The following is a 20999-nucleotide window of genomic DNA, read 5'->3' on the forward strand; positions in this document are numbered from 1 at the left end:
AAAATGAATCGGACTTGGCAATACTGCAGTGCATCCTTGTGTGTGTAGGTATTGCTTCCCAGTGTTTGACAGGGAAGTTTATTTTCTGGTTTATTCAATTCCCCTCATCCCACGAATCTCCCCTTCTGAAGTCGCCCTTCCCAGAGAGAGCAAGCCAGGTCCTATTCCCGTAAAAGACACCTGAAGTGGGAAAAGCAAACCATAGACAAGTTCAGACCCCCGTGCTACAGCAGCCCCTATAGAGATCACAACCTGTTCAATCGGCTGATAAGATTCACAGGAGAACAAAGGAGCTTCTGGGCAGGTCCATGAGGTGAAATCCTTGCCAACATCCTCAAAGTCAAGTGGAATTAGCCACCTAATTAGATTTTTTTTATACGCATTTATAATGTTCGCGCTGAATGCAAAAGTGTTCACTAAAATGTTTTGACCCACATTCTAGAGCAGTATTTCAATTCCAAGTTTCAGATGCAGAAAAAATGCAAGACAAATGTATGTATGCATGTATAATATATATATATATATATATATATATATATATATATATATAGCAAATATGTTTACTTTTACTGTTCAAACAATTGGACACATTCCAAAACATTCACATTTAGGTATGAGAAAAAAGGAGACATGCAAAATATGATGCCCTATAAAGGCCACACAGAGAATGTGTCATAAACAGACATTTCACTGCAACAGATTACAATATACACATTTAAAGTGCCGTTTGTGCTCTTACATTATTTAAATTGTATATAAATAAATATATGTTACATTGACAAATATGTACATTTTCACAACTGCAACAATTCTCACCTGTATATTACTTTTTTCCACATCAATACATGTTTAATTATAGAAAAATCACCAAAAGGCACACGTGCGCGCACACACACACACACACATATATGTATTAAGTACAGGACAAGAAAAACATTTTAGTGTAGAAAAGTTGAAGAATAGTAGGTGTTTTTGTAAAAATAAGTATTCGACCATTTATGTCTATAAACTTACAGCACATCTTTGCGATGGCTTGGTAGTTCGGTAAAAAAAAAAAAAAAAAGATAAATAAAATAAAAATGACGGATGAAGACAGCGTTCCAAAACGGAGACCATTTCTGTCATGTTGATGTGAGTTATATTATGAATATATATATATATATAAAAACACTGAATCCACAGTTACATTAAAAAAAACTGTGATCACAATTGTTGACTTTGAGAAACAGGGGTGCTTTTGACTTTGTACCCTGAAACAAAAAGAAAATAAACTGAATGAACACGTTCTTCTGTAGTGGTCTGGATCCTGGAAAGTGACGAAGCATACAATACTATTCGAGAATGCCTATGGCACAAATGTCTACAAACATTGAAACAACCCCCAGAAGTACAGTGCGTCTGAAGCCACATCTTCGAAATAAAAGAAAGCTGAAAACTGTCAGCAGTGTGTGCAGTTCTAGGGCCAGTTTCCATCATGGGGCACTCGTTAAAATGTAAATAATCTTTCTAGTGTTTTTCCTCAATAATATATCATTCTAATGTAGTAATGTAAAGCTTTACATCGATTTTAAAAGTGTAATCAAATCTATAAATTACAATCACCTCCCATAATGTAAATAGGTGGGAACAGGGGTACTTAATTAAGAATTGCAGTGTACACTATGACGTGGTCTGTAAATCCAAACCACAAAAGAGGGGGCAGTTTGAAATCATTATTTTCATCCCAGTTCAAACTCTAAGCCAATGTGTCCATCAGAGAACACAGCGGTATTGTTGCTTTCTTTGCGTTTACGTAACAGCACTAAGCCCCCCTTTCCACACTTGGACTTGACAGAAGGAATAACAGTCTGCATGACATTAATCGAGCAGCTGATTCTGGACAATGTGCTCACGTTAATGCTTTCCTGAGTGCGTTTTCTCAAGGGGCAATTCGCTCGAATGCTCTCCCTCTAATCCACGTTGTTGTGAAAGAGAAGTTACAACAAACTCTGGAAACGTCTCCTCAAAGCGCCAAATCCCCCCACCCTGGTTCCTCAATTACGTTGTCAGAGGATATTTATTACTGTATGTAACATACCTCAGTTTAAAGACATAAAAAGGGGTAACCTACTCTTAAATAAACTTAATTATAGATTAAAGTAAAAGTGTGTAAGTACAGAGCCAAATGTCACATTCCTTAATGGGTTGAAGATGCAAGTTAACGATTAGGTTACTCGATATGTTCCAGCTCTTACAAGTTCACTCCCAAACTGTAACAAATATATCGGGAGAATTAAGTGTGCAAACGCAGCAGGTCATGATAAACGCGTCCACAGATCTGCCGCTAGGGGAACAGCACTTACGCTATGTTGCAATCCTTGACCTTTGGTTTGTCAGCTTTTAAATGTGTTATTTTGCGTTCCTCCCCAAGACCACACAACTGCTCTACAGCAATCAAGAACCTCGGTGGAGAAACGTGGGAGTTCAGTGCAGGCACACGTAGCTCTACGAACATATGTGTTGCAGCGTTTTGAGTTATAAGCGGTAGAATAGACGGAGCAACTCAAAAGTCGCCCCACACTTTATTAAAGAGAGTAAACTGCAGGATGCGTTTACTATTGCTAGTTTAAAGCCTTCACAAACGCACGTCTTCCAAGGCACAGTGAAGCAGGTGTACTAAACCTGTGGGCAATCACAGCAGGGCGCATGTGGAGGAGTGGGACCTCCTGTCACTGGGGCCCTCTCTCTTCTGTGGCCCCCGCTGCTGGGGAAGGGTGAGGCTCCGGCTGATCTCGCTGGTGTTATTCTTGTTCAGGTCGCTGGGCTCCTCGTGGCCAGGGTGCATGCTGGGATTTGGGACGGGGGGCTCGTTTTCCTGGACGCCGTCTCGTTTCCTTTCTTCTTTCCTCTCTGGCTTCTTGGATTCGCTCGACAGTCGCTTGAAAAGAGACATCTGAGAGGAAGAAGCAAAGTCAGCTGGTCACAGATTTCTTTTGTATCATTTATTCATTTCCACCTTGGGGTTTTAGTCCCTGTAATGCTGTAGTGACTCCTTGGTGCTTTGAAAACACACCTCTGTTTTCTCTCATGCATCCATCAGATAATATCACAACTAGCACACATTATAACGAACATTTCAACATCATAGCCCATTTTACTGTATAAATGTTGTGTTATTCTTAATGAAAAGAAATAATTAAAAGAAAAAAAAGTTTATCATACAAATTTGTATATTGTTAAAATACAATTGATCCATTTATTTCAATGTCTTTTAAAGGGAATAAGTTTTAAATGTTCTTTCCAGCAGCACAAGTTGCTTAAGATCCACAGTTTTCACTAATGGAATTTAGAAATTAAAACATTCCATTAATCGAGTTCTATCATAATGTAACGGGGAAAAAAAAGGATTTAATTAAATGAAACCATCATTTACTTACCTTTCTGTTTGTCCCAAAAATGCCCTTTTGTTTCAAATCCTCTTTTGATCCGCGGTCTCCGTCACCTTGTGCATTAGTTTCCTCCTGAATTTTTGGATTTCCCGACACTTCAGAAACTGTCAACAGCAACAACACAATGGACAACATGAATGGCTATGACAACACAAAGTTTTAAAATTTTAATTTGATTACATTTATAGCCAGGACACAGTCAGCCACTCCGATCCACACTAAGACTTTCGCATTCTTATACAATGTCATTAATATTTCCCACATCCCTTCACGTCTGCTGAGTGTCTCTTAACCATGTTATCTACATTTTAAATTAATGAGGATGCCTGCACTGCACTCTGGTATGCAATTGAATGTACATATTACAGGGGGGATGTTTAATCATGCACTAGATTCATAACTTATATATAGTTTATAATTATACATGTGTAAACTATAAAAACAGTACGTTCAATCAGCATTATATATCAAGTGGTCTCATATTCTTTCAGCAATCTCAGCATGTTTTTCAATGCACTTGAATGGCTTATTAACATCCTGCAGACCCATTTCTAAACCGTAAATGGATGAATGACCTAGTGTATTGCATACCCCATGAAAGGGCTTTCACAGAGCATGACAGGAGAGCTGACATGAAGGTCACTGTTAGATGTGAGGCGTATTTACCTTGCCGTATGCATACACTCCTTGATAGGGGGCTATAGAAGTCTGCGGACCTGCGTCGTAATTAAATGCTTTACATTCCTTTCTCCATGAAAGACTTTAGTTTGTGTCAAGTTTCAGGGCTCTCTGAAAGCAATGCCTTTATATGAAGTTGGGGGGAATCATGACTTAATGGTTACTGTTGATCCACGGTAGCACTTATTTTCTGCCAGTTAATACTAAAGGCATATAAAAAGCTAAAAGGATAAAATATCAGGGGACGGAGGGGCGCTATATTCCAGACCGCATCTTCCACTTCCTGACAGTCCAGACTACAGGTCAAGAGAAGAACTACAACCTCCAGGCTGCCCTGTGCGGAAGGTGGGACACGGTAAGGGGAAACGGGAGCCTCCTCTGTCCGACAACATGACGCTGAACCCACGGTTGTATGCGAACTGTGCTCCCAGAGAATGACATGGCCTGGGTATTGACTGTGAGATTGACTTTCCCGTTGTGCTGTTACTCTTACTGAAGTCGATAAACAGTTCAGCTGTCGACCATCATAGCTCAGGGGAAGTCGGTTTGGCTGGCGCTCCTCCAAATATATTAATATTATATCTTACACAAAAGTATCCCCGTTCCCACCTATTACAACCACCCCCTCATTCATTCATTGTTGCATTTCTGTTCTGAGCAGTGAGTGACAGTCGGTCAGCTCTTAATACTCTTACAAGCGCTTCAGCTGAACTCTAGGACCCATCATTTTGTTGTTTTTATTGTTGTTACTAAGATGCTTTAAATCCCACCATGGACACAGTCGTACAATACTTAAGGAGTTTTAATACTGCAATAAAAGTAAATTGGTGGTTAACCATAATGTGCTACAGAAGGTTTGAAGTCCATCCCTAATACACTACAGTGATCCCTCGCTTTAAAAACACTCAATGGACTAACAGAATAAACACACAAACAAACAAATAATTAAAACTATAAAAAACAGGAGGACATGCTGAAGCTGAAAAACACAGAGACTTTGAACACATCTGTTAGAATTATTGTGGAAAATAAAAAAACATATGTTGCGTCTCTGAAAACTGCATACCTTTTTGCACGCCATCTGGTACAGTCTCTACCGTTGCAATTCCAGAGTCCTGCAAATAAGCAAAACATGCTGGCAAACTGAAGAAGGAAACAGAAAAGCTTAACATGCTGTGTAGAGAAGGCCGTGCGCGGAGATGCCTGAAGAATGCAGCTTTCATATTTCACAATCCGAATGCAAGCTTTCGAATCGTTCTGTTCACATCCACACAACCGAACGCTGCAGAGACGTTACCCCAGAGATATACCGTGATTAAAGAGAGCAGGCAGGTGGAAAAATGTGACATGTACACAAAACAAGCTGTTCCGCCCAACCGAAAGGAGACCTGGAAGGTAAATTCATGGTGTCGTAGCTTCTGGTGTCACCTTGTGCGGTTAGGTGTCCAGTGAAATTGTGCTGCGTACCTTCGGTGATCGCTCTCGAGACAGGCCTTCCCCTGTCGCTGACTCAGGCTGGGGCTTCTCAACAGACTTTTCCTTTTCCTCTTCCTCCTCCTCCTCCTCCTCCTCATCTTCCTCTTCCTCTTCCTCACTCTCCTCTGCAGTACTGTGATCCACTTCCTATTACAGGAGATACAGGGGATCAGAGATCACTGGGCACATAAAAACGCACCAGGTCCATATACTGTGAGTTATGGGTGGGGTGGTGGGTTATTCTTCACTTGGGTTAAATTAGACCGATTAGCATAAAAATTACCACGGTTGGGGTAAATCAACAGGGTTCCGATGTCAATACCATTGCAGAAACATTTTGGGTTGGGGGGGTGCATCTAGATGCTCTACTCTATGGGAAGGGAATACTAGTTACCTGTAGATCCAGACTGAAAACTGTACTGCTTTTCAAGAGACACAAAGACACAATGAAAGAAGAACCTATGGCAGATGCAACAACGCATGCAGACTATATATTACTATGGGATCTAAGTAACACCTATGATTATGGACTTGCCTCGTTGGGTGGGCTTTTGGGGGGAAACTTTAAGAGAAAGGGTTATAAACCGGAGGACAGCTGGAGATCACATTTGGAAATAAACTGGAAAACAGAATGTAAAATAAAATAAAACCAGCTAATACTTTGATTTCAGTTTCTATTTCTTGTGATATGACAGTGTACGTACCTGTGATTTCCATGAGAGTATGTATGAAAACAGACAGTAATAACATGGCAGGATGTTAACAACATGCAAGGCAATGACATGAAATCAGAAATGTTCAAAAGATGCGTAGCTACCATCTCATACAATTCCCTGAAGACTATGAACAGCATAGGTATGTGTGTAGCATACAGAGGCATTTTGCTAAAGCATATAACATAGCAGTCACCTTGTTAAATGTAATTAATACCCCAAGAGGAACTGATGTATCAATTTCTGACAACAACTTGTTGATGATTCACAATATAAGAACATATTGGCATCCTAAATAATCTTCATACATTTTTTTTTTTTAATTAACTATATAGGTTTAGGTTTTGAGGTTTGAGACTAGGAATAAAATGGATGAACAAGTAGCTCAAATTACTCAACTTTAACTGCTAATTTAAAAGCGTACAAATTTTAAACGTGGAGGAAAGTAAATTAATCTCAATTAACAAAACAAAAAAAACAGATTCAAAACATTATTTAATAAACTTGAAAAGGACATTCTCTGTTTTAGCCCTAAAGACAATCTAGGAACCATCATGAAGAGAGCGAATACAAAGATTGTTTATTAGAAATGAATATATTTACATGTTGGTGTATTATAGAACAACAACTAAAATTTAAAGAAAATACAAAATTGTATCAACGAAAGCACATACTTCACAGAAGACTTTCTAAAGACAGAAAAAATGCAATGCACCTTAAGGATTATTCACAACCCTGATTATCTGCAAAAATACAACATAATCATTACATTATTCAGATAAAGATTGTCCTTCACGAGTTAAGAATCTGAAGTGGAGTCATGAAAAAATAAAAATAAACAAATTACCATTTTGCTTCCTTTGCCGTTTCAGGCACATCTCTGTTCACTACTAACTCCACTAGGTGGCAACACTGAAGGGAACAGGATTTTACTCTACTGTTCCTTCAACAAGAAGGACCCCAGATATCACGGGTAACCAATATCAGGGAAGACGGGCTGTACTGAAATGCAGTGCCTGAGAGCAAGCTACTCGGAGAGACTGAGGAACTGAACCTTTTCACCCTGGAACAGAGGAGACTACGTGGGGACTTGATCCAAGTCTTCAAAATCATGAAAGGCATCGACCACATCAAACCAGAGGAGCTTTTCCAGATCAGCAGGGACACACGCACCCGGGGACACAAAAGGAAATTGGGTTTCAAGGCATTCAAGATGGAAAACAGGAGACACTTCTTCACACAGAGAGGCGTCACAATCTGAACAAACTCCCCAGCGATGTGGCTGAAGAGACAATGTGGGAACATTCAAAAACAGACTGGATAGGATCCTTGATCACTTAGTTATTAATGGGCATCAAACGAGCACGATGGGGCGAACGGCCTCCTCTCCATTGGACACTTCCTTATGTTCTTATGTTCTTTCTAAGCTACAGTTCAGTACTTGTACTATGAGTACTTACTTAATTCACAGTGTGATTGTGAGCTCTGTGACACTTTTCATTTCAACATGAAAAACACTTAAGTATAACAATGAAACCATTGTTGTTATTAGAACACCTTTCATTTATGCAATATGACCTACATGGCCTCAGTAAACAGGAGCTTATGTAAGGAATTTCAGATATTACCCAAACCGAGGTACAATTCCACACATGAAATGCACTTTTGGAGAAATTCAAACGGTCACTTCAGAATCTGAATTAATACAATTTAGATCAGTGCAGATAAACATCAGAGGCACTTGGAAAGGTTTCTTAAGAAGCAGGGACAGTAGTAACCACATATAAACACAGGACAGTTTGAGAACGGAAAACAGGACAGAGAAAAGAGCACAAAAATCGAAATGAAAAAAACATAGATGAACAAATTAAATAAATGTATGCAGAATAGCACCTTCAAAAGCAGACATGTATTCTTGACTATGACTTATCAAATTAAATGTTACACATTCCAAGGCATTAAAGCGTTTTAAAAGGCTCATCTAAATTGTTTATCTTGAGATCACAAGGTAATTATAATCTGAGCATGTCAGGGTTCCAGAACCACTGTCCAGAGTTCTGAGATTTTTTATCATCAAAATGTCTGGCCTTAATGAGGCGTCGTAGAGCTCCAGTGGCAACGGCTCAAAGTCTCGCCGGTGAAAAGACTAGCCGTCACGCGTGCTGTTTGAATGTCCTCTGTGTGAGAGTGGCCCGCTGTCACTTCAGAGTCAGGTAGTGAGGGAGCACGTCGTTCCAGAACTGCTGGGGGTTGTGTGCGCCGTTGGCCAGGTGCTGCTTCCCCCCCGTTCTCCGTTTGTTCCTGGCAGCCGGTTCACTTTCCTTGGCATCTTTCTTGCCAGTCTTTGCCATCTGCTTTGATTTCTGGATCTGTTTGGTTTTCTTTTCCTCCACCACAGATTCCTCTTCCTCATCTTCCTCTTCTTCACCCTCCTCTTCTTCACCTCCCTCCTCCTCCTCCTCCTCTCCTTCTTCTTCCTCTTCTTCTTCTTCCTCCTCCTCCTCACTCTCTTCATCCTCCTCGTGATCCTCCCCATCGTCATCATCCTCTTCCTCCTCTTGCCCTTCCTCCTCTCCTTCTTCCGACTCTTCAGCTTCCTCCTCTCCCTCTTCTTCCTCCTCTCCTTCAGCCTCTTCTGCTTCCTCCTCTCCCTCTTCTTCCTCCTCTCCTTCAGCCTCTTCTGCTTCCTCCTCTCCCTCTTCTTCCTCCTCTCCTTCAGCCTCTTCTGCTTCCTCCTCTCTCTCCTCTTCATCCTCTCCTTCTGTCTCTTCTTCACCCTCAGCACTTTCTCCGGCCTCCTCTTCCTCCTCAGCTAATTCTCCCTCCTCTTCCTCCTCCTCACTTTCCTCTCCTGACTCCTCCACTTCACCCTCCTCCTCCCCCTCACTCTTTGATTCTTCTCCTCCACTCTCTTCTCCTTCTTCCTCCTCGCTTTCTGCTTCACTTTCCTGTTCCTCCTCCTGCTCAGAACTCCCGCCCCCACCCTCTCCGTCCTCCTCTCCCCCCTCACTCACGGCCTCTCCTTCACTCTCCTCTTTCTCTTCAGTTACCTCTTCGGCACCGTCTCCTTCCTCCTCTGCTTCGCCTTCCTCATCCTCTTCTTGACTCTTCATCCCCTGCTTTTCAGACTCTGCCTCTTCCTCCTCCTCCTCCCCCTCGCCTTCCTTCAGGTCCTGTTCTTCATCGCCTGCCTCATCGCTGTCATCTTCCTTCTCTGCTGTTTGGGTTTCCTCCTCTTCCTCGCTTGTGGTTTGAGCTTCATGCTTTTCTGGGCTACTTCTTTCTTCCTGCTCTTGCCCTACCACCTCCTCCTCCTCCTCCTCCTCCTCCTCCACCAATTTTTCTTCTCCATCAATGGTTCCATCCTCCTCCTTGAATTCAGGTCGGTCACCTGCAATCACATTCTTCTGGTCTGCCTTGCCGTCTTCTTCTTGGCTGGTACTTCTCTTCTCTGCTCCCAATCCCGAGTGTCTCGCCTCTGACACAATCTTTATGCTGACAGCGGGTCTCTTATCGGACCCCTCGTTGCTCTCCTCGCTGGAGGAGGGGACGGCAATCGCCATCTGCTTGGTGAACCTCTCCGTCTTACTCGGCCTCCTAGAAGCCGTCTGGTCTGCGGTCTCCTCGTTATCTCCTTTCGCCTCGTTCTCCTTCTGCAACTCCCGTTTTCCGATATGTTTAGGGCTGCTCTCCTTTCCAATGTTTTGTGAAATGGAAGTCACTTGAGTTATAAGGCCCATCTGTCCTTCCTCCTGTTTTAACTTCATAACGCTTTGAGTTTCTTTTGTTTTTGGTTTTGTTTCATCTTCAGCGAGAGCGACTGCTTGCTTCAGTTCTGGTTTTGACTTTTTTCCATCAGCTTTTTTCTTCCTCTCCTCAGTTACAATTCCAGCTCCTTTTGGCTTTGCACCGATGTGTTTCGTGCTCTGCGGTACAGGTACTTTATGGCTTACCGGTTCCTGCTTAACCAAGGGCTTTTTGGTGCTTACTGTAGTAACTTCAGGTTTAAGGCTTGGTGGATCAGCAACAACCTCTTTAGGTTTTGGCTTGGCTTTCACGGCTATAGGCTTTGTACCTTTGGACTCAGCTTCTGCAAAGTTTGACAATTGGGACCTATCTTTCAGTTTCTGCGTGTCGGGTTTCTGTGAAGGCTTTGTTTCTTTAACATCTGTCTGAATATTTTCTTTGCCCCCTCTGTTCTTCCTAAAACCCCTCTCTTTGGAAGTCTTTCTGGCAGCCGCGTCAGACTCTGAGACTCTAGCGCCAGGCAGGAGTTCAGTGGGCAGGGGGCCCCGAGAACGTGAAGCTGTGAGCTGATCTTCCGACACAGACTCAGGCCCTTTGAGTACGACCTTACCATGCCTTTTCGCACTTTTAATTTTCTTCTATCCCACCACGAAAAGCAGAGGACAAAAAGAGGGAAAGTGTTAGAAAAGGAATGAACATGCAGAGAAGGCAGAGTGTAGAAATCAAGGCTGTGAAACAAACAGAAAGATGGCGGTCACTGTCACAGGAAGAGATGCAGAGAAAGTTGTCAACAACAAACAAAGCTGTCCTGGCAATGATAGTGAAGTGGGGAAGACCATTGTATCGCTGCTGTATAGATTTTGGCCCTGCTCCTTGTTAACTTTGTGTTGCTGAGCGGACAATTCAATTAGATTTGCCAAAAAACAAGAAATGATTAATTGATTAAAATAAGTCATGTTTCCTGGAATGTAAGGATTTGAATTCCCTAACTTTAATAACCGGGTGGGGGGTGGAAACAGCAATTGCACAAGAAAATGGGTCTCTGAACGTCAAAGTAAAACTAGACTTACTTATAATCTTGAAACAATTACATGTATTTGGCATAGCAGAAAACACTGGTACATTCACCACACATGTTGGTCTTGGTTAAGAAAATTATAAAATGCAGATGTGGATTTGTTTTCATTGGGAGAAATTTCCACTTTGTCATTGTCAAGCTGCACTGTGTGACACTAACCCTATGGAAGCACATATAAATGTATGTTACAGGGAAGACTGTCTTTCATAACATTATATTCCGATACATCATGCACACATTACTTTCCAATTGTGTCCGAACATCCATATCTAAATAAACCACCAGTCTATGAGGGGAAAAAATACTTTTACTGACACTGAGGGCAGAATTGAAAACATGGTGCCTTTTTACAATAACATATTCTCCCTTCTCGTGCTGAAAATGCTCACAGTAACAGCTGAACTCTTGGCATACCTTGTCCTTGAGAACTGGTGATAATGTCAATGTCTTGTCACTGGGATTCATCGTCATTACATGGGTCTGCAAGACACGGGAATTGAGGGGAAAAAACAACAAGATCAAACAACCCCATTAGAGAAACTGGCAAACACAAAAGTAAAGTCAGAAGCTGAACAAATTCAAGAACGCTAATTCCAGGCAAGCCAGGGTGTGTAGTTCGATCGCAAACAGATGTCAATATGAAGAGTTATAGTATAAGCCATGTAAAGACATGTAATGCTGCTATTATTAGCAAATAGAAAATAGGTAAAACTGCAAAGTGAGAAGGACAGACAGAGGCATTAAACGTATGGAACTGCGAAACAGAACATATTCTGACTCAACATCTACTGAGGATCTAGGCCAAAATACAGCATATCATACTTTTTATGAACATCAATAGAAAATGTGTTTTAAGGTTTTCCTTTTAATCTTCTGGAATGACTCCAGCAGATATGTGCCAGCTGTACAAGGATTTACACGTTAAACGCTACCAAATGATAGCTGAAGATGTTTCGTCGTTGCTTGTTTTCGTTTTTTTGAATTAGAATAAACAGACCAAGATCATATGACACACAACAAGCAATTGCCATGTAAGATACACTCCTACAAATTAACATTACAAATATAAGGACTAATGTTTTATATTCTGTTATGGATAGCAAATTTTAATTTCACATAGTTCCCACTCACATGCAAATAAGGCATAATGATTGCAAATAGCTATTTAAACAGATACACTTCCAACAAGCGCACCAAATTCTGACACCTACAATGGAGGATATGAACCTTTGTGGTCAACATTAACATGAACGAGCACAGGTTCAGAGATACATCACACACACAAACACATCTCTTTTTAATGGCTCTTGTGAAGCAGGAAGAAGAAGAAAAAAAAACGGTAACAAGAAAGCTTTTAAAAGGGATTTCAGAATGTGCTCTCTCAATAGGATCTGGAAATAAATTAACCCTAATGAGAAGGGTGTGATGGGAGAAATGGATTGCGAGCTCACGGCAGCCACAATTATGTATCACCAAGGTTACTCTCCTTTTAAGCAGCTCAGCACTAGAACACTCAGCTGTTCTAGAACAAATAAAGTATCTTCCTTTCATGTTCAAATGCATGTCTGGTTGTAAGAAGGCCCAGACCCACAATCCTAGGCGGTGAAAAACAGAACAGGGTTTAATCCTCAGACTCTCAAACCATTCTAGAAGGGAAAGAGTTAACTCCATGTTTTCTATTTTGTATTTTTAGAATGAGGGTGTCTTACTATAAATCAGTCTGGCACCCAAAAAGATAGTGTTCACCCTTTCCCGTTAGGCCGAACATTAAACACAGTCTCTCTGTCTGCAAATAGCTTCTCTTTTGGTTTCTGTACAGCTTCAGTTAGTCATCAAAAGCAGATGATCTGGACGAACACTACCACTTTGTGCAAGCACCCTGTTCACTCGCTGTCTTGGATCCAAGCTATTTTTACACACGATCTGGTTTGAAGTTAATTTGATGACAAGCACAATGCGGTTTTGACCGAAGATGACAAGCAGACATTAAAGTATGCACAATCACCACACAGAAAGGGATCGCACAGCAACAGCCTTTCCATTAACCATGATTTGGACTTCATCATTTTAGAAGAATAAGAATAAGTAAATGCTTGGGAGCAGCCATGAGATGCAGTTCCCTAAACACCTGAGGTGAAATAGCGAAGGCCAGTTTTTTAAATGAACAAGCTCCACGTTTATAATTTCAAACAGAAATGCAGTTCTGGGCCTTTTTCTTATCAATAACCTCTCAAACTCAGCTTATATGTCCTCTAATTTAAAACAAGTTAAGGCGAATGTGCTGTTTACCCGGAGCGCTTCCGTAAAACAGTTCTTGTCACTCTCTGGGTCATAAGTGCCAGGTTTTGTGCTGAATACACTCCACGCTAATTAACGAGGATGTAGGAATTATAACAGGGTGATAAAAAAAATAAACTCACACTTCACGATGCTATGGAAACGTCTGCATCGGAGGTGACTCTCTTGTAAAGAACTCACTGTCAGTCTCTGTTAGGGCGGCGGGTGGGATAAGCCTAAAGCGAGCGATTATTTGGAACCAGAGAAACACAATCTTGGTTTCTGGCTGCTGCTGACATCGATGGCGCCCTCCAGTAAATTAATATTAGCGCAGCATCGGCCAAACACAACAAAAACAACCAGACTGTAAAGCCGAACATCGCTTATGAGAAATCTCCACGTGGAGCACAAATCATATATAATGCACTATTTAAAGCTCTGGCTTACACCATATGGATACAAACGGAAGCAGTCGTGAAACCTGAACAGTACGTTTTAAGTACGCTGTAGAGTCAGATGCTTTATTGGCATCAGATGTCCTGTTTGCTCGCAGGCAAATTATTCAGTTTAAATCCCTCTTGATCTCTCTCCCTTGATCAATGGGAGTATTATACCCTCCCTTCCAGTAAAAACAAGTCTCGTTTCATGGAATAGTCTGCTGTGAGAAACAAAACAAAAGCAAAATATGTTCCTCAATAAACTCTATAGGAAGGAGGTGTGGGGGAGGGCTTACCATGTTTAGCAGGTCAGTGGTGTCTCCAAGATCCTTCTCACTGTTATTATCATCCAAGTCTTCGACCCTGCAAGCCTTTTCATCTGCCCCATTCGATTCCTTATCTGGAATTAAAGGGGGGGTAATGTACACATTTATATTTAAGAGGACGTACCCAGGCTGCCATTCCACCACAATTAGAGAGCCGTCAGCACTGAAGTACTTAAGGAAATAACCAGGACTGCATTAAAGACCAAGATTGTATTGAAGACTTGAGGTCTTTCTTTGAGCTTTAAGGTTCTTATCAAAAAGGCTTCTATTTTCCACGTTCATTCTGACATAGTAGAGATTTCTTACTTATAGTAGAGCAGCTACTGACTGTGCTTAAATGAACCTTGTAATACAGATATGACAGGGCCATCTCAGCTTGTAAGCAGTAAAAATTATCTTCTTATCTGCAGACAAGCACAGTCCTGTTCGCTAAGACACTTCAGAGGCTGCTGAAGATTAAACAGCCATTCAAATAAACCAATTTTAGTACAGAACTATGAATAATCTACACACACACACATATACACACATACACACACACACACACACACTTAAATCACTTTGATCAAGCCCAAAGCTTTTTTAAATTATTATTAATGGTAGTTTTTTTGGCCCTGAAAGTATTATCAACGGGGAGCTGCTGTAATTATCGTGCCACGGCTCATCAATTAATCCCGTCAGCATGCGAGCAAACACAGACTGCAAGAAATACTAAAACAAAAGTGAAATGAGCGTCACAACATCACACAGAATTAAATACAAAGGAGACTGATTAAACTACACTTGAATTTAAATGTGTTCGTTATTTTTCGGCGAGGCAATTAGTAAGAGACTGGCGCAAAGCTACAACGCACAAACTGCACCGAGATTTGAGACTCTGCTAATTAGTCAGATAAAAAGGACAAGGTTGCACTGAAGTCGTTACAGCTTTGCGAGATCTCTAAATTGCATGGCATGAATTATTTTGATTCCGGCACTGGACCTTAAACCTACTGAATATCAACTGCCATACATTTAAATATTAATCAGAGTGAGATGTGAGGACAGAGAACAGAGATACTAAAGCAGTATCTAAAGAGTAGATGTTTCTGAAACGCACCCGTTGTTGGAGCCGCTAGGCTGTGGAGTCCGTTGGGTAGCTTGGCATCAGGCAGGTCCATGCCAGGCAGTCTAGCAGGCACAGACATGCTGGGGACGGGCAAAGAGGAGTTGAGGAATCCCGCTCTCAGTGGGGGCAGCGTCCTCAACATCAGCCCAAACTGCTCTGGAGAACTCTCCTTCAGGAGAAGAGGAGGAGGACAGTCAATCTATGGCCTAATAAAAGGAGCCACCAGAATTCATCATCATAAAAGAGATACAAATTCTGATGTCTTACTAATCCAAATAACACACTATACATGGTGCCATCTTGCCTGAGTGTTTCTTTCATTGCACAGGGAGGCTGCTGGGTACAATCTATCTAGATGAATGGTTCCCAGCCTTTTCTCAGTACAGTACCCCTTTCTGTTGTCGGGTTCAGCATGACTTCCCCCTGAGTCACGACACACTTTCCCTGACTACCAACAAAGTAGGCTTATTCCCTGTGGAAGGAAAGGTCAGCAGGGGGAGCCTTGACTTTCCAGAAAGACTCTGTGACAGGCCAGGCACCTGTAAGACAGGGCACTGAAATACCTACTTGTGTGCCATGTCACTTTACAGAGACAACTGACTTACAGGATTTCTTCAGGTCAGCATTTATGTACAGCTGACAACCCAAATTTGTGTTCTACATTGTGTGGAATTAATAATAAGACTGTAGACCCTGCAAGAATACAGCAGATCCTGAATGTACAAATATGGAGGAACACTTCCACCTAGTGGATAGAGTTAAAATTGAACAGACGAATCACAACTTCAGACTTATTTATTTCCCTTGAATTGACACAATTTTGATTTTGAGTGCAACTACAGTTAAAGAGATTTTATTTTATTCCTGCAGTGGTTTAGGTTCCTGGCTGCCTTAAGCCACAGAGTGAGGTTTTGGCATGACTGATTGATTGATGTTTAAATGCACAAACACACTGCTGAAACCTTGCAGAGCATTAGGCTTGCACACCCTTTCTCTGCGCCTGACACGAGCCGACAGTGTCCTCCTCAGCGAGCCAGCAACGGAGGAGTCCCCCAACAGCTCAGTGTAAGATTTCTCCAGATAGTTCTCAGTGATGTCATCCTCTTGAAGGATGATGTCACCAGAGCCCTTGGGCCGAGGGACAGCCAGGACCAGCATGTGACATCCTCCACACATCACCTGAAACACAGACAGTGCGGGTTTACGGCTTTACAACTGGATCACTGCTATTAATGACTTCATAATGATGCTGAATGAAAACGTCGCAAGAACACGGAGACACAGCTCTGTTAAGCCAACTTGACCCGTCTTATGCACATCCAATCATGGAGCAGAAAATGTGACTGAGGCACTTAAAATATGCATCGACGTGCTCAGAGCGATATCCCTTCTAATCAGCCAGATCTCACTGGAGGTGAGCATTCAAAAACAGTCTAAAGCAGCATATAAAGTCAAGTCTGATCTTATTTTCTTTCCCTACACTATGGCTGCCAAAACACAGTTTAGCAAAGCAACATGCCAAGACTGATCCAGATACCTCCTGTACAAACAAAATTACAATGAGCCCTGACACTATCCATGCATGTGGCACAGGGGAATTAGAAACACACAGCACATGACTGGCTTAAGTCTGGTATCACACATGTATGTAAACTTGATCGAATGTCAATAAAGCATTCTCACCTTTTCTTTTAGCAACTTCTAGGCTGTCTCTGCTACTAATATTAGTGATTCATTACAGAAATCTAAGCTTACTTTACAAACAATCAAGTCTACTCCCTTCACACACAACCAGGTCCACCGCCTTGCTGTGGGATAAGTGCTGCAATTAAGACACCGACTCCTTTGTAATGGAGAAAAGCAGAGGTTCAACGGGGGTGGGGCTTACAGACTGCACTGTGTACTTCAGAAACCGGGAGCACAGGGTCGGCTTGAATTGGTTGGTAAAATTCTCCTCCCCGTGACCCAGCTTTCCGTGTCGCCCATCTCCAAATGTATACAGAAGGCCATTGTCTAGAGTCGGAAAAAGAAGACAAAAGCCTTAACAAGAAGGTACCAAAGGAGGTTTGCACAAGGTTCATGGCCTTGTAAAAAAATATACTGTATGGTTACTTTATATTTATATTATAAGGTTTCCACTGGGGATTTAGAACTTGAGAAATGCAATTTAGCCTTCTGATACAGCAGTATCAGGATTGAATGGGATGGAAACAGATCATGTTTTAGGGAGGAAAATCAGGGTGAGACATTTGTTAGAATATTCTTTAATATTATTTTCAGTTTTATGTTTCTATTGACCTCAGTGTAACACAACGATCTGTAGAAATCTGTAGAAAGAAAGACAAATGTCTCTGCTCTGCTTAGCCCATCTTGAGTCCATAGGTCCATCAAGACCATATACTATTTCTGGGCAGGGGTTTAAAAACAAAATTATACAATTGAGTTCAACGTTCTAAAGTGTCCAATGTTATGCTAAATGTCCTTTTGTGATAAACAGAGATTGCAGAGCTCGCATCAAAACAAAAACTGCCAGAAACAGCCCTGTGAGTATATAAATACACAGAGACCCAGATTTGGCAGCTTTCTAGGTGCTGTACTGATCACGAGTTGCTGTGGGTGGGATTTAGTTTTTTCCCCCCCAGCTAACTCTATTATTATTACTTATGCATTTGGCAGACAACTTTAACCAAAGCGATTTCTATCCAAGACTATGGATAAGGTTTGATGGCTGCTGGAGGCCACGTTTGCATAACTGCTTTTTTACAGTTCAGTATGTTTTAAATTAACGTCACAGGACTGTTTTCAGGAGGAGTTCATACTTCACACGGAGAGCTTGGTACTGGCAGGTGTTTAACTCTTTCCCGTGAGGTTGTGGACTAAGGATTGTCCTCTGCTAACGTCACATGGTTAACCTTTGTCAGAGCCACGCCATCACACGCTATAGGGCTCACTTTCCTGTCTTAGGAGTGCCCTAGCTTACCTGTTATCACAGCCGTGTGGTTCTCCCCACATGCTATATGGATGACTTTCCTCTTTCTGAAGTGCTCGACGGCCTTGGGGAGAGAAGCCTCAAAAATAAACGTCCCGTGTCCCAGCTGTCCAAACTGACCCAGCCCAAATGAATACAGGTCATCCTCTGAATGACAAGAGAAAAATGGCAGATTGGAAAGGTCACACTTTCCTTTGCGGGCAAGAGCGTTTCCTAGGCTTCTCTCATACCTCGGTACCTTCCGGTAGCCTCTAAATCACTATGATTGCTTCATGAATTTTTTATGTCAGCACGGCACACAATAACATTAATGGTTAATCCTTTCAGGGGGAAAAAAAAGAAGAGCTTACATAAACCATTTCATAAAACATTTAGGTTTTGTTAAAAGGCCCTAGGGTTGTGTGTGGGAAAACAAAGCCAGTCAGCCCACATATAATGCGAGTGCTTTTGGTCCACTGACACCATTATTCACATGCACAAAAAAACAACAGGAAACACATCTATAAAAATCAGCACAATACTTTACATTGCAGACCGGGAAAGCTTTCATAATCAGGTCGTTTTGCTTCTCATCCTCCTACCTGTAAGTGCGACTGTGTGTCCACCCCCACAAGCCACCTGGGTCACCCTCCCCGGGATGCCCCGCACTGGCTGCGGGACACGGGTGTTGGTCATCTGCTTGGGAGGCAGCCCCAGCTTCCCGTTGTCGGACTCCCCGAACATGAACAGCTCCCCATCCACTGCAATCGGACACGAAACAAGGACGATGAAGTAGCACGCCTACATTTCTAATTGCAGAATCAATGGCGCCATTTTATCCCCTGAACAAAGCATTAGGCTTCAAAGCCTGAAGTGAAAATTTCAGATTACATTTATTTTTAACTCGGTACAGAGATTGGCCGATTACTACCTCTGGAGGACTTTTGCTTTCACTTAAAACCGCTCTTAATTTGAATATTCATGTGAATTCACAGAATGATTTTGTATACCGTTAAGAAATCACGCACAATAATGCCCATTTTATTTAATACACTAATGAACAAGTCTCAGATATATTGATTTAAGAACACACACATTTACGGGAGGTCAAAGTAACTAATTTTTCAACATTAGTGCTGATTATTTCCCTTTAATTAGAGCACGGTGCGTGTGACATTAATTCATGGATCTGGTAATAAAGGGCTACAATGAATCATTGATAAACAGTGGATGGTTACACTAATGGTCAGAAAAATGCAAAGAGGCCATGAATATTTCATGTGGGTCTGCAGCGAACACAGGTTTCCTCTGAAAGCAAGCAGGTACGCAAAGCAAGACAGAGAAACAAATCAATATTGTAATGGTCGGTGCAGATGCTGTGGCCTACCAGTCACAAGCGCAGAGTGATAGTATCCACAGGACATCGCGGCAACCGGCTTCCCCACTTTCACTTCCCGAGGAACGGACACGCTGTTCTCTTTGGCCAGCCCGATCTGACCTTCAGAGTTGTCCCCCCACATGAAAAGCTGGCCATCCTCTGCAGTGATAAATAACAGGGAATACAACACAGCTGATTAAACACAGAGTAATCCAAGGCCAAGAGGTTGAGGATTATTTATTTGGAGCTGTCTAGTAAAAGAAAAGGATCTCTTACAGTCACACTTACAGTCTCATTAAAACTGTGGGTAGGATTTGTCTACCATTTGTTCTAATTGTGCTTTTGTATAGATTTAGCTGACTTAAAACATGTGCGTATATTTTGTTTTCTAAAATGCAAAAGGCCTTTTGAGATACAGCTGGGTGTTTTCAGCCGTGCACCTGTGCTTCAGAAGTAATTGAAATGAATAACATAACAAGGCCGCAGAAAATGACTTGCTGTTCTTGCGGTTACGGTTTCGTGTGTTTATGACAGGGGCAGAATGCTATATAAAACAAAGACACAGCATTGGTGAACGTGTATTAGAACGTCTCCCAGATTGCAAGGGGCTGCAGGGCCCTTAACGTCCCATTCAGCCAGACTTTCAGGTAATAACCTTTCTGCTGATTCAGAAGGTCCTTTTAAATCATCCTAACGAGACCCAGACTTTACTATACAAACTGGAAAACCAGCATAGTAGCCATCGGCCTTGAACTAAATAAAGATTCAGAGGGCCTTAGGAGTTGAAGAAATGCCGAATTTCGATCAACTGAACACCCTATAGCGGACTCTGAATATCGGTGATAATGGCTTGACTATAGGTGACCACGCCAGAGTCCCCAAGAACCCCAATCTGCATCTCACCAGTCAGAGCGGCCGAGACGTTGGAGCCTGCTGCCAGCATCTTGATCCGACTGTCGCTGTTGAAGAAGTCTAACCGGTGGAAAGTGCTCCGCTCCTCACAGTCACCGAGGCCCAGCTGGCCTTCGTTATTGCCCCCCGCAGCATACATGTTCCCTTGCCCTGAAGACACACGACCAGCCATGAGCAACAGTTAAAAAAACATATCTAGAAAGCCAACAGGGAGTAATTCAAATACAAGGTAAGGACCCTGGGTCCACCATGAATACTAAAGTCTTGGTAACAGTCAGTGGTTTAAACAATCAGTGATCTATAATAGAAAGTTGTAGTTCTGCCGAGGGATATTTCAAATGAATCAACTGAAGATGTGTGTGGAGTTTGTATTATTAATGTCCTTTTGATTCACGTTTATTTCCAATATATAAAGCCTGCTTTCAATAAAAATGTTATCTTTAAAATGTAATATATGCCAGAACTGGTTGCTC

The 20999-nt window shown here is 41.9% G+C and overlaps 1 protein-coding gene across 1 annotated transcript in view; it reads right to left on the reverse strand.

Annotated features, from left to right (window-relative positions):
* Window positions 1–791: 791 nt before the first annotated feature.
* The window catches only part of LOC136751748 (X-linked retinitis pigmentosa GTPase regulator), a 29925-nt gene continuing 9717 nt past the window's right edge, over window positions 792–20999 (reverse strand). Inside the window, exons 5-18 of the mRNA XM_066707542.1 lie at window positions 20518–20676; window positions 19624–19773; window positions 18839–18997; window positions 18249–18404; window positions 17157–17281; window positions 16256–16447; window positions 15260–15437; window positions 14131–14234; window positions 11535–11600; window positions 8497–10680; window positions 5574–5729; window positions 5173–5221; window positions 3417–3532; window positions 792–2932 (exon numbers count right to left, since the gene is read on the reverse strand). Coding sequence (XP_066563639.1) covers window positions 2672–2932; window positions 3417–3532; window positions 5173–5221; window positions 5574–5729; window positions 8497–10680; window positions 11535–11600; window positions 14131–14234; window positions 15260–15437; window positions 16256–16447; window positions 17157–17281; window positions 18249–18404; window positions 18839–18997; window positions 19624–19773; window positions 20518–20676 — 4055 coding nt within the window. The 3' untranslated portion in view covers window positions 792–2671. The remainder of the gene's footprint in view (window positions 2933–3416; window positions 3533–5172; window positions 5222–5573; window positions 5730–8496; window positions 10681–11534; window positions 11601–14130; window positions 14235–15259; window positions 15438–16255; window positions 16448–17156; window positions 17282–18248; window positions 18405–18838; window positions 18998–19623; window positions 19774–20517; window positions 20677–20999) is intronic.

This window comes from Amia ocellicauda, chromosome 6 (genome assembly GCF_036373705.1).
Source record: "Amia ocellicauda isolate fAmiCal2 chromosome 6, fAmiCal2.hap1, whole genome shotgun sequence".
Taxonomy (NCBI): Eukaryota; Metazoa; Chordata; class Actinopteri; order Amiiformes; family Amiidae; genus Amia; species Amia ocellicauda.